Here is a 13,698-nt window from a genome sequence, read left to right as displayed (position 1 = left end):
TTGGTGAGCCTCAGCTTCTTCCAGGATCATATCTTCCCTCTGTGAAGTCCTTAGCCAAGTACTCTATAATTTTCAACTATCATTATTAGGACAAGAAAGTATTTTCAAAGGAAACACCAAACAAAGTACTAAATCAAAGTATTTGTTTTCTATGATGCTCTCCATTTTAGTTAAAATCAGGAGACAGCCTCCAGCCCAATAATTAAGGAAGAGATGAAGCTATTTACCCAGTTGATAAAATGTGCTACCCCTTAAATATTTGAATGATGAAGATTTTGTAGCAATATGGAAAAGTACTGCGTACTTTGAAGGACAGAAAAGACAGGAGATGTGGTCACTGAGCAGTTCAGTTAAAGAGTTCAATATTTAACAACATGAGGTGTCGCAGGATTAATAGTTAAACTAAGTGGTATGAATTAGGAGCGACTTATAAATTTGGTTTTGACCTGGGCCTGAATAGGTCAAGAAAAAGTTATGGGGCATGTATGGGGATTGAGCTGATACTAAAAGAAGGGGATAGAGTTTGTGTCAAGCATGGAAGAAAGGGCCATTTCATACAGAAGGTATAGGGGGAGGGAGGAATACTCAGAGATCAACTAGGGGATCCAGTTGGTTCTAGAAGAGGTTAGAAATCAGGACAAAGCCCTAAGCTGGGGTCCTGCTCATGGTGAACCCTGAATGCCTTGCTTAGTTGTTTGAACTTTATGCTGTAAGCTATTTTGGTATGACGGAGTCGATGTTGCCCAGACTGGCCTTGAACTCCTGGCTCGAGCAATGCTCCTGCTTCAGCCTCCCAGTACCTGGGACTAAGGCATGTGATACCATGCCAGCTCACTATAAACCTTTTGAACAGAGAAAAAACAACATCTGAAGAAAAAGTAGAAATGGAAAACTATTGGCTGGGTGAGGTGGCACACGCCTGTAATCCCAGCGACTCAGGAGGCTGAGAAAAGAGGATCTCAAGTTCAAAGCCAGCTTCAGCAAAAGTGAGGCACTAAGCAACTCAGTGAGACCCTATCTCTAAATAAAACACAAAATAGAGCTGGGGATGTGGTTCAGAGGTCAAGTGCCCCTGAGTCCAATCCCTGGTACCCCCCACCAAAAAAAAAAAAAAAAAGAAAGAAAGAAATGGGAAACTAATTGAAAAGCAGTGGTCTCTCATAAGGAGATGAGTCTGAACTTTGGGGACAAATATAAGAACTGAATCTGATACAAGGAAATACTTCATATGTTGCACTATTTCTTGCTCCTGTTCTTCTAATCCCCTCGGCTTTCCCACCACATCCCATTCCTCTTCTCAGTGGTCTTCCAAATTAGTCTCTTTCTGTACTGGTATGTGCTTCCAATTTCTACAGACCTCCAACTCTCACCAGTTCCTCCCATCCTCTTAGCAGGTTCCTGTCACAGCTGCAGGCCCTGCCTCTGGACCAGGCAGCGTGGAAGGAAGTTTTGCTAGGAAATATGACCAGGACTCAAAAGAAAAAGACCTTCTCTCATCATTACCCTCTGCCAATCCCCCCACGGCTGGGATGGGGCATGACTCTCGGCTTCTCAAAACTGAAGAACCAAGAGGTGTGTGAGACCGTCTCCAATGTGCCGCCCATCTTCCACTTCAGCCCTCAGCGCTGTGCACAGCTCAAGAACCAGTATCTGAAGAAGGCCGCTGCCAACCTTACTTTCTCTCAGGAGGTGATGTGGCAGCGAGGCCTGCCCAGCATGCCTTACAGCCAGTACAGCTTTGACCACATCTATGACACAGACGATATTGTCCCACCTGCCCAGATCAGGAAGGCCCAACCTGAGAAACTTGCCAGCGCCAAGTCCCTGAGAGCAGGCGACACCTCCCAGGCTATGAAGTCAGCAAGTTCTGACAATCGTGTCAAGAAGAAGAAGAAATCAAAGCCAGCAAGCCCAGTCCAGAAAGCATCACCTCCTCTCACCCTTTATTCCCACCAGGATCCAGATTTGCTAAGTCCACCGCCTTCTCCAGATGTGAACATGGAGGAAAGGGAAGTATGGCTTCCACCTCGTGAAAAGGAGGCCAGAGCCTGGGAGGCCATCGTGCTGGAAAAGCTGAGCAAGCGCACGGCCCGGTGGATCCAGAGCAAGCGTCCTGCGAGGCCTGGGGTGTCACCCAACAAGTGGCAGGCATTCCTGCGCCAGCAGTATGACTGGAGCCACATCCGAGATGAGCTCACCTCCAAAAGTGATCTGGAGCTCTTGAAACAGCTGGAGGCAGAAGAGACAGCTGAGTTTGAGGGTCAGCCTATCATCTTGCTCCCCCAGGAAGAAAAGCAGCTAGAGCTGCCGCTTCCTGTTTACTACAGGTAGGCTGAGCCAGGCCCAGGTATGCACTGAGAATTCCTGGCTCCCCTTCAAGGACTCCCAGGTGGGCTCACACTCCTTATTTTACCTTATTAATTTTTTGCCTTGCTGGGGATGGAATTCAGGGCTTACCACACATGCTAGGCAAGAGCTGTGCCACTGAGCTACACCCCCAGCCCACAGTCCTTATTTTGCAATGTACTCTACCATCACCCTCCTGTTCTCCACCACCAACCTACTCTCTGAGATCTATTCAAAGTAAGTTTCTCGGCCTTTGCACTACTGTTGTCCTGGGTTGGACAAATTTTTTGTCTGGTTTTAAGGAGCTATCCTGTGCATTGAAGGAAGTTAGAGCATCCCTGGCCTTTACCTGCTAGATGCCAGTAGCACCCCTGAGTTGTGACAACCAAAGATGTCTCAGATATCATCAAATGTTTCTGAGGGATAAAATCACCCCCAGTAGTGAACCACCGCCTTGAAGGGATTGGTTCTTGGTATTCCCCAGCAGACGTAGCTATCCAACTGCTGATCCAATTAGCATCAGGTGTTCCCAGAAATGTATCCATGGTGAAAGTAAGAAAGGTAGACACCTCACAGCACTAAGGCTTGATCATGGCTCACTCTGAATACAGTCAGGTATCACTGACTCAAAACCCAACCAGTTGCAGGGCAGAGAACCAAACAACAAGTGGAAATCTATTTATTTATTTATTGGACAAATATAAATTGCATTCTTGCTACTTTTATGTAGTCTGTTGGGAAGTCAATATAAAAGGACAGATATGTACATTTAATGAGCTTATAGCCTGTCAACTGGGTGACAGACATTAAATAACTGCCCACATACACTTAGAGTGAGGTAATGTAGGAGGTGAGGTCCCTTCCTCTAAGGAAGGTGAGGTCCATTTAGCCTCTAAGGAAGCCAATGTTTAAAAAGTGGGGGGAGGGGTTATGCTGCTGGATGTAGTAGGGCAAACTTGTCATCCCAGCTACTTCAGAGGTTGGGGCAGGAAGATTACAAGTTCAAGGTCAGCTGGGTAACTTAGTGAAATCCTACCTTAAAATAAAAATAACAAAAAAAGACTGGGGATATAGCTTAGTGATAGAGCTCTTGCCCAGCATTTGTGAGGCCCTGGGTTCAATCCCCTTGGAGCAGGAAGATGGGTTTTGCTGGAAGCATGGCCACTCTATGGGGCTGCCCGGTGGCTGCAGAAGGTGTAGCCTCATCAGTGGAGGGGAAAGGTAGCTAAAGACAGGTCTTCTGGTGGCTCCATGTTCAACTGGCACCTTGGGGACAAAGTTAATAGGTAAATACAGGTGTTCAGATGCTGACGTGTGCAGGAGCTGACCTTAAGAGCTGTGGTGAACAGTAAACCTAATGGAAAGCCGGGCACCTTTCCCCTTTTCCGCCCCCTCTCACCCTTGCCAAGATTGCCCGGTTACTCCCCACCAGTGCAGACAATTGAAAGCATGCCTGGCAGAAATACCACAGCTGAGGATATCGAGGAAAAGAGAAGCATCATCATCCATCCCCCAAAGCAGAGCTACTTCCGACAGGTGAATCCTGCAGCTGGAGAGTTTGCTTACTCCACAGACAACACCTTTGAGCAGGAGATTTACTTTGGTAATTACGCGGGGCCCCTGTGGTGGAGGCAGAGGAGGGTGTGGACCAAGGAAGTGAAGACAGCTGGGGGACAGAAGCAGTCATGGGTCGGAATGTGAGGTCCTGGATGCCCCAGGGATTTCCCCCTTACATCCCCTGGGTGCAGCACAGGAGGTGCAGCAGTGGTGTCTGATGGGAAGGAACCAGTTCTCTTCCCCCTACTGTATCCCTTTATCTTACTAAGGAGGGAGTAGAATATGGGTTTGGAACTTCAACAGGATTTGACTCTGGAAGTACCCTACTCTTCTCTGTGTACCTTTTTCCATTTGCTCACTTTGAGATTATTCTCCCACTAAGGTGCTATGTTGGAAAAAAATCATGGGCATTGGAGTCAGGTAGATCTGGGTTTAAATCCTGGCTCAGCCCCTTTATTTTATTATTTTTAATTTTTTAAAAAAAATTTTTTTGTACTGGGGTTTGAACCCCAGGGCACTTAACATTGAGCCACATCCCCAGCTCCCTTTTAATTTTGAGACAGGGTCTTGCTAAGTTGCTCAGGACCTCACTAAATTGCTGAGACTGGCTTTGAACTTGCAATCCTTCTGCCTCGGTCTTCCAAGCTGTTAGGATTACAGGTGTGTGTCACTGCACCTGGCAGCAGCCCCTTCTTAAAACCTTCAGCAAGTTACACAATCCTTCTGAGCCTTAGAAACCTCATTGGTAATAAAAAGAACACTTCAAATAGAGTAGACAAAAAACATCTGTAGCATTTCTTGCCCAATGCCTGGCACACAGAGGTGCTCAATAAATGCCCATTATCTTCTCTATCCACGTTCTGTCCTTTAGATGCCTGGGCTGCCAGGATATAAAACATAATCTAGGTCTGTGTGTTCCAAGCTGGTTCTTCTTCCCATACCTCCATCTTGTTCCTAAACTGCTGTCAGCTGGGTCTTCTTAAAGGGTTTAACAAAACTATTCTGACTAAGCTATTAATGATTGATGGGAACAATTAAGTGCCCCTTCTTTAGTGTCTAGCTTTTCAAAGGGGACAGTGTCTATAAATTAGGTTCTGCCTTACTGATGGAAAACACCACCCTTGGCTTTCAGGCCTCTGTGAGGCTTTACTACAAGGCCACAAGCTGTGACATTTTCAAGCATCAGTCACCTTCAAGGGATGTTCCAAAGCATGGTAATCTTGGGGCCTAGGGACTTAGATTAAGGCAAAAGGAATTTGGCCTGATCCTGGTGAATGGAACCCAGGAAGAGAGGAAGGAGGAAGGTGCTGGGGGACTCACTGTTTCTTTGTTCACAGATGAAGTCCGGATCATTCACCAGATTGGTGCAAAGAGAGACCAGATTTTCCTGGAAAACCTCAATCGTTACAACAAGCAGTTATCTAAGGTCTTCCCTGAGACTCCAGAAAGGTGGAGTTCCCAGCCTATTCCTGAAGCATGTAAGCAGGATATTGGGGGGTAATGATGGAATTGTGGCTATTTCTTCAGGGTTTCGTAGTTCAGTGGTTGGAGCACTCCCAGCAATAAGGGAGCTTCCTTTCTACCAACCAAAAATCATCTTGTAAAATTATAAAATATTAACTACAATTAGGAAGAGCCTTGGTGGAACATGCATTCGATTGAAACTAGATATAACCTAGGTGTAACCAAGTGTTTTACGGCCAATAATTACAAATAAGAAAGGTCCCATCTTAATGCTTCAAGAGGAAGTACACCCTCACTAATCACTGTGCCCTCTCCCCTCTGGCTAGCTCTTCTCTCCCACCACACTCGGCCCATACCTGTCTCAGGTCCTAGGGTCTTCTTTTGTCATCAGTTTCTGTTTTATAAGTATATCATTCTTTATTCTGTTAGACAAAGAGGGTAAAAGGAAGGAAGGTACAAGAAATGAGTTTATGAAACAAAATGTGCCCACTCTCCAAGAGACTGTGTCTCCATTTCCCATGCCTCTTTTCTTTACAGTATCACTGTTCAGGTGGGTCCTCTCATGTGCAGAAATTAACAGTGGTGGCGACCCATTCTTTTTTTCATCAGCCCCAAACCCCTGTCACTAGTGCCACCTGGATAAGTAAGAGCCACTAGGGTGAAGGAGGTGCTAGTGACAGCACGTATGGGCAACTGCCCCAAGACTCCCACGCTCCTTCTTTGTTGAGGATCACCATTATGACACAGTGGAGAAAGTACCCCCACAAAACCTCAGATCTGGTCTTGGCAAGTCATCTTTTAGGGCTTCAGCTGCTTCATTTAAATGGGATACTAATCATTCCTACAGCAAGGTACTTGTGCAGTACTTAGATGAGGTGGTCTTGTGACTGTTTTGTAAAACCTTACTAGTGTGCAAACTCAAGGCATTACTATTAGTATACCACCTTCCCCATAAGTCAGCTCCATTCTGCTTGTCTTTTCCTCTGAGAACAGGCAAATTCATTAAGACAGTAAGTAGATTAGTAGTTGCCAGGAGGGCTTGGGATGTTAATAAGTAGTAAAATGCTTGCCTAGCATGCAGCAGGCTCTGGGTTCCATCCCTGGTACTGAAAGAAAAGAAGAAGAAGAAAAAAATAGAGAAAACAAAGAAAAAGAAGAAAGAGTTGTCAGAAGCTGGAGGGAGGGAGGAAGAAATGAGGACATGGTTTCTGTAAAGGGTAAGGGAAATATTCTAAAATTAGAGTGGTCTGCACAATAGCCAAAGCAATTTAAGCCAAAAGAGCAATGCTGGAAAGCATCACAATACCTGACTTCAAATTATACTATAGAGCTATAGTAACAAAAACTGCATCATACTGGTGTAAAAACAGACACATAGACCAATGGTACAGAATAGAAGATACAAAGACAAACCTACACATCAACAGTTATCTGATCCCTAACAAAGATGCCAAGAACATACATTGGAGAAAAGACAGACTTTTAAACAAATGGTGCAGGAACAACTGGCTATCCATATGTAGGAGAATGAAGACCCTTTATCTCTCACACTGCACAAAAATCAACTCAAAATAGATCAAAGACTTCAAAATTAAACCAGAAACTATGCCAACTCCTATAAGAAAATGTAAGGTCAACACTCCAGCTTTTAGGCACAGGCAACAACTTTCTCAATAGGATCCCTAAAACTCAGGAAACAGTGCCAACAGTTAATAAATGAGTCAGCATCAAAGTTAAACCTTCTGCACAGCAAAGGAAACAATTAGGAATGTGAAGAAAGAACCTACAGAATGGGAGAAAAATCTTTGCTGGCTACTCTTCTGACAGAGGATTAATATCTAGAATATATAAAAAACTCAAAAACCTTTACACCAAAAAATAAATAAATAAATAAAATAACTCAATTAATAAAAGGGCAAATAAACTAAACAGATAATTCTCAAAAGAAGAAATACAAATGACCTCCAAACACTTGAAAAAATGTTCAACATCATTAGCAATTAGGGAAATGCAAATCAAAACTACACAGAGATTCCATCTCACACCAATCAGAATGGCAGTCATCAAGAATACAAATAATAAATTCTGGAGAGAATGTGGAGAAAAAGGAACACTTTTATACGGTTGGTGGAACTGTAAATTAGTACAACCACTATGGAAATCACTATGAGGTTCCCCCAAAGCCTACACATGGAACCACCATATGACCCAGCTATACCACTCCTTGGCATTTTCCTGAAGAATTAAAAGCATCTTACTACATTGACACATGCATACCCATGTTTATAGCAGCACAACTCATAATAGCCAAACTATGGAACTAGTCTAAGTGTCCATCAATAGATGAATGGATAAAAAAAATGTGATATAAATACACAATGGAGTTTTATTCAGCCATAAATAAAAATGAAATTATGGCATTTGCAGGAAAATGGATGGTACTAAAGACCATCATGTTAAGTGAAACAAGTCAAACTCAGAAGGTTAAGGGTTTTCTCTCATATGTGGAAGCTAGAAAGGAAAAAGGAAAAGAAAGGTGGGGGTGGATCTCCTAAAAATGGAAGGGAGATCAGTAGAGGAAAGGGACCAAGGGGTGAGAGGTGGGGAAGAAGGGGGGAAGGGCTGGGGAGTCATGATGTTCAAATTATATTATTATATTGTGTGCATATATATGAATATGTAACAACAAATTCTATCTATGTACAACTATAATGCATCAATAAAAAATGTGGAAGAAATAATAACTGAGCACAGAAAAAATTAGGGTGGTCTGATAGTTGCATAACTCTGTGACTATACCAAAATTCACCAGATGATATGCTTTAACAGGATGAGTTTTATCAAGTATGAATTCTACCTCAAGAAAGCTCTTATTTAAAAGAAAAATCCTCCTCAGCATTCAGACATCCAACACCTGCCTTGCCTGCCCAGTGGTGCAGGCCACCTGGCTGTTTTCCCAGGAAGGTCATTTAAAGAACTGATGCTGTAGGAGTTTTCACTTCAAACCTTTCAAAATAGAATTTGAGATTGAGTTGGGGGAAGTAAAGTCAGAACAGTAATATATACATGCTGTCTCGTAATCATTCTATTAGTCATTTCATCTCAGAAGCAGAGTCAAGTATGACAGAACCTATAAAAAACAGGAAAATTTCTGTAATTAGATGTAGGGGTAGATTTTTCTTTCCTCCCCATTTTGGTAGTATTGGTATCAGATCTTCTATTTGGCTGCCACCATTATTCTGCTACTCCCACACCACTTTACAACCTAGATTGTTGCCCCGAACCTCCTCGCCAGCCATTGGTCCATTGTTAGCCCTGAACCTCCTCGCCAGTCATTGGTCCACATTGTTAGCCCCTGAACCTCCTCACCAGCCATTGGTCCACATTGTTAGCCCTGAACCTCCTCGCCAGTCATTGGTCCACATTGTTAGCCCCTGAACCTCCTCACCAGCCATTGGTCCACATTGTTAGCCCCTGAACCTCCTCGCCAGTCATTGGTCCACATTGTTAACCCCGCTCGGACCTCCTCGCCAGCCATTGATCCGTTGTTATTAGTCCGGGAAATTCCACTACTTAAGAATGGCTCCGCTCCATTTTCTCTCTCTCCCCCTCGTTTTCACTCTTGCCATCGCGCTCTTGCTCCCGCTCTTGCTCACCTGCTCGCTCTCCGTCTCTCTCCTCCTCACTTTTGCTCCCTCTCCTGCACGCTCTCGCCATCTCTCTCATTTTCTCTCTCCCTGTCACTCTGCGGGTAGACACTCTGCCTGTCCGCTTACTAAAATCGCTTGCACGAGTTCCCGCGTTCGGAGTGGTTTCTGGGTGCTTTCAGGTTGAATTGAAAAACTTTGCTGGTTATGGTGGCACACACCTGTAATTACAGCAACCGGGGAGACTGAGTCAGGAAGATTTCAAGTTGAAGCCTTCAGCAACCTAGCAAGGCCCTAAGCAACTTACCAAGACTCTATCTCAAAATACAAAATGTAAAGGGCTGAGACTGTAACTCAGTGGTGAAAGTGCTCCTGGGTTCAATCCCTGGTTTAAAAAAAAAAAAGAAGAAGAAGAAGAAGAAAAGGTGGAAGAGAAGGAAGAAAGAAGAGGAAGAAAAAGGAGGGGGAGAAGATCTATTACTACAAAATTGCAATGAAAACCATCTAGTGTTTTCCAGAAGATCATTACCATTCTGTATACCAGGAACAGGTATACAGGAACTGAACCTGGAACCTTGCAATGATAGGTAAAAGCTCAACCACTGACCTACATCCCTCATAAACAGGGTTTATGGCACATGTCACAGCTTTAAGGTGTTATTTGTTTCTGCCAATAAAGTGCAAGGCCTTTTTCTGTTCCACAGAAAATGAGAGTCATTTCTTTGACTGCCCCTGTAGACCACTTCATGAAGGAATTGAAACTGTTTCCATCTGCTTAGAACATAAAGGACCGGAAATAAACACTAGCAATTCTATTTGTTTATTCCCATGGGGTTAGATTTCTCACCACAAATTCATTTTAACTGTTGATCAGGGATGCATAGGCGGAATGGGGAGGGATTTCAGGAGAGATTTCAAGCAGGCTGAGAGGAGAGAAGTGGAGAGGGTCATGTGACTCCATGTCTGCTCTGCTGGAGTGAACTGACTGGAGGTGGATGTAGGGCTCCAGGCTGCACCCACCTACACTGCAAAGGAACAAAGCCCTCAGCCCTGTGACAGCTCACCAGCATGACCATGGTCGGGAGGACCATCTGGAAGACACACACTGTCCAACCATCCTTGCTAACCTACTCTGGATTCTAACAGGACTAGCCACATCAGAAAAAAGAATTTTTTTTCTTTTTCTTGTTTGTTTTTGCAGTACTGGGGATTGAACCTTGAGCTTTGCTAGGTAAGAGCTCTACCACTGAGCTACATCCTCAAACCCCCCTTTTTTTTCTTCTTCTTCTTCTTTTTTTTTTTTTTTTTTTTTTTTTTTTTGGTGGGGGGAGTACTGAGGATTAAACCCAGGAGCATTCTACTGCTGAACTATATCCCCAGCCATTTTTTTTCTTTTCTAATTACACACACACACACACACACGTGTGTATATATATGTATATTTATGTATATATATGTGTGTGTGTATATATATATATATATATATATATATATATAGTTGACGAACCTTTATTTTATTCATTTATTTATATGTGATGCTGAGAAACGAACTCAGGACTTTACACATGTGAGGCAAGCGCTCTACCACTGAACCACAACCCCAGCCTTTTAATTTTATTTTGAGACAGGGCCTCACTAAAAGGCTGAGGCTGCCTTAGCTTCCTGAGCTGCTGGGATTACAGGTGGACACCACTATACTCAGCAGAAGAAAATGTTATCACCCTCCTTGCTCAAAGGAAAGAACTGATTCATAGAAAATCTAAAGGTGTTAAGTAAGAGTTGGAATGAAATGTTGGAGGAAAGGGAAATGGCTAACAGTGACAGATTAGAATATGAGACTGATAGGTAATGTGGCAAATAATCAATTTACTAAGTATGAAAATGTTTTTATTGTCCCTTCCGCCTCTTCACACAGCTTCTAAGAAATAGGCTTTCTGAATCTGTTCAACACCATAGAGAACACTGAAGTCCAGAAAATATAACAACTATAACCATTTTATATGCAACTCTAATTATATTTATAAATATGTATGACTTCTCAAATTTCTGACTGCTATTTATCATAACTATAAAAACTTCTGGAATTTTTATAGATCCTAAAATCTTTAAATTGTAGAAACCATTCCTTCTCCCAAATGTAAAGCATTAGGAAGAAAACAATAAATTTGGAATTAATGGCTAATTACACTCTAAATAGCACAATCTCAAATATTTACACTTATAAGTAAACTTTGTAACACATAAACATTTATGTTCCCAGTGATTTATTACGCTTGTAAAAAGGCTTATGTGGGGCTGGGGTGTAGATCAGTGGTAGAGTGCTGAGGCAAGCAAGAGTAAGGCAAGCAAGAGTAAGCAAGAGGCACTGGGTTTGATACCCAGCACACATAAAAAAACGAAATAGGGCTGGGGATACAGCTCAATTGGTAGACTGCCTGCCTCGCATGCACAAGGCCCTGCATTCAATCCCCAGCACCAAAAACAAAAACAAAAACAAAAACAAAAACACATAAACAAACAAAATAAAGGTATTGTGTCCATCTTCAACTACAATTTTAAAAAAAAAGACTTGTGTATACAAACTCAATACCCCACCCTCTGACTCTCTCTGCCCATCATGGTTTACCACAGTCTGCCATCAGGATTTTTCATAATTCCCTATGTGAGTATACTCGGCTCCCTGGATCATGGGAAAGTTTTCTCTCTAAAGCTTTGCTTGGTGTTAGTAGGAACAGGAATGGGATACTAGGCGGGGACCACTGTGTGGCAGGGCCTGGGGCAGTCAGGTGAGAAGACCTCACTCACACTGTCACCATGCACAGCTTGTAGGCCTGTGAAAGGAGCCCCGCGCTGGACTGCTCTGCCCACCCCAGCCAAGGATCTGCTGCTGCAGGTGGGTCAGGAGGACGTGTCTGTTAAGACCAGAGGACTGAAGAAGCAGGCAAGATCACTGCAGGAGGAAGTGACTTGGCAACTCATGGTCCTGCAGAAGATGCTGCAGGAGTGGAAGACGGCCTGGGGGCTGAGTGAGTGATGGGAGGTTTGCCTCACTAAGGCTAGACTGCACGAGAGCATTCCTCCATACAGTAGTGTTAGGTGAATCTTAGTTACATATATCTGGATGCTTTTTGCAGGAGCAGATGACACTTCAATAATTTATGGAAACTCAGCTGGGCATAGTGGTGCACACTTGTATTCCCAGTGGCTCGGGAGGCTAAGGCACGAGGATTGCAAGTTCAAGAGCAGTCTCAGCAACTTAGCAAGACCCTGTCTCAAATAAAAAATAAAAAGGACTGGGGATATGACTCAGTGATTAAGTGCCCCTGGGTTCAATCCCTGGTACCAAATAATGATAATAACTATTATTATTATTATTATTTGTAGAAACTATGCTGAGAAATCTTCACAGGCAGAAATTTTATGATCAACACATGATACGATGGTTGTATGATAACAAATGTTATTTATTAATAAAATACACTGCCCACAAGTACAGATCAAAAGAAACTTTGGTTTCTTCAAAGATATATGAGTAGAAGGTAGGACATGTAGCTCAGTGGTAGAGCACTTGCCTCACATGTATGAGGAGCTGGTTTGATTCTCAGCACTGCATATAAATAAACAACAACAAAAAAAAGATATATGAGTAGAAGGTTGAGTGCCTGGGGAAGAGTAATGGCATAGCAAGGACTTTTTGGAAGCTTCGAGGGTTGCTGGCTTTTGGAACATGAGATTAGTAAGGACAGGAGTGGGGCTGGGGAGATAGCTCAGTTGGTAGAGTGCTTGCCTTGCAAGCACAGGCCCTGGGTTCAATCCCCAGCACCGCAAAAGAAAAAAAAAAAAAAGAAAAAAAGTAAGGACAGGAGTGTTCTAGGTAAGCTAGACCAGATAACAAAAAAGATCAAAAAGAGATTCTGATAAAAAACCACCAGTTGGAGCACCTACATATCATAGGAGTATTGAAATAAAAGTATCATACAAAGAGAGCAGTTAGCAACTAAAATGAGAAAAATGTTGAAAGTTAGAATAAAGAATCCTCAAAGGCAAGGACACCTACAATTAACATCAGTTGGGCTGGGAATGTAACTCAGTAGTAGAGCACTGCCTAGCATTCAGGAAACCTTGGGTTCAATCCCCAGTACTATACATACACACAAACTAATATTCGTTGCACCCTCCCTGTCTTGCCAGGCATTTGCTAAATACCTTGTCTAGTTGGTGCATAGGCCTCAAAGTAACTCAATGTTAAGTTCTAGTGTTACACCTATATTATAAATGTGATGTCTCAGGTTCAGAGAAGTTAATTAACTTATCCAAGTTCTCACGGCTAATAATTGGTATCTCTGATAACGAACATGGCTAATAATTGATATCCCTGATAACAAAAAAAAAAAAAAAACAAAGTCCTTAATCACTATGGTTTTGTTTTGTGTTTGTTTTTTGAGATGGGGATCTTGCTGTGTTGCCTAGGCTGTCTTGAACTTGTGGATATAGATGTGCACCACTGCGGCCAATCACTAGGTTTTACTATTCCATTTATTTTTTAGATGGTAACAAATTTAAGCAAAAATAGTTAAGCAAGAACCAATAGAATATAGGATGGGATTGGAGGGAATGTACCTGACAGTGATACGTAGCTCATCAGAGAAATAACTTCCTTAATGAATCCAACTCTGAATCCTTT

At 42.9% G+C, this 13,698-nt stretch overlaps 2 protein-coding genes across 3 annotated transcripts in view; one reads left to right on the top strand and one right to left on the bottom strand.

The window, feature by feature from the left end:
* The first annotated feature begins 1,461 nt into the window (after positions 1–1,461).
* Heatr4 (HEAT repeat containing 4) overlaps positions 1,462–13,698 on the top strand; it is a 34,806-nt gene continuing 22,569 nt past the window's right edge. Inside the window, exons 1-4 of the mRNA XM_047541333.1 lie at positions 1,462–2,327; positions 3,756–3,949; positions 5,241–5,381; positions 11,837–12,040. Of these exons, the coding sequence (XP_047397289.1) occupies positions 1,462–2,327; positions 3,756–3,949; positions 5,241–5,381; positions 11,837–12,040 (1,405 nt within the window). The remainder of the gene's footprint in view (positions 2,328–3,755; positions 3,950–5,240; positions 5,382–11,836; positions 12,041–13,698) is intronic.
* Riox1 (ribosomal oxygenase 1) overlaps positions 1,984–13,698 on the bottom strand; it is a 30,089-nt gene continuing 18,374 nt past the window's right edge. Inside the window, exons 3-4 of one of the 2 annotated variants that reach the window (XM_047541335.1) lie at positions 5,724–5,789; positions 1,984–2,229 (exon numbers count right to left, since the gene is read on the bottom strand). The gene's annotated coding sequence lies outside the window, so the exon portion shown is untranslated. Of the gene's footprint in view, positions 2,230–5,723; positions 5,790–9,066; positions 9,236–13,698 lie in introns of those variants that run through there. The other variant, XM_047541337.1, reaches the window with a different exon arrangement.

This window comes from Sciurus carolinensis, chromosome 2 (genome assembly GCF_902686445.1).
Source record: "Sciurus carolinensis chromosome 2, mSciCar1.2, whole genome shotgun sequence".
NCBI lineage: Eukaryota > Metazoa > Chordata > Mammalia > Rodentia > Sciuridae > Sciurus > Sciurus carolinensis.
Note: the sequence above shows the minus strand (reverse complement) of the source record. Positions and strands in the feature narration are given on the sequence as shown.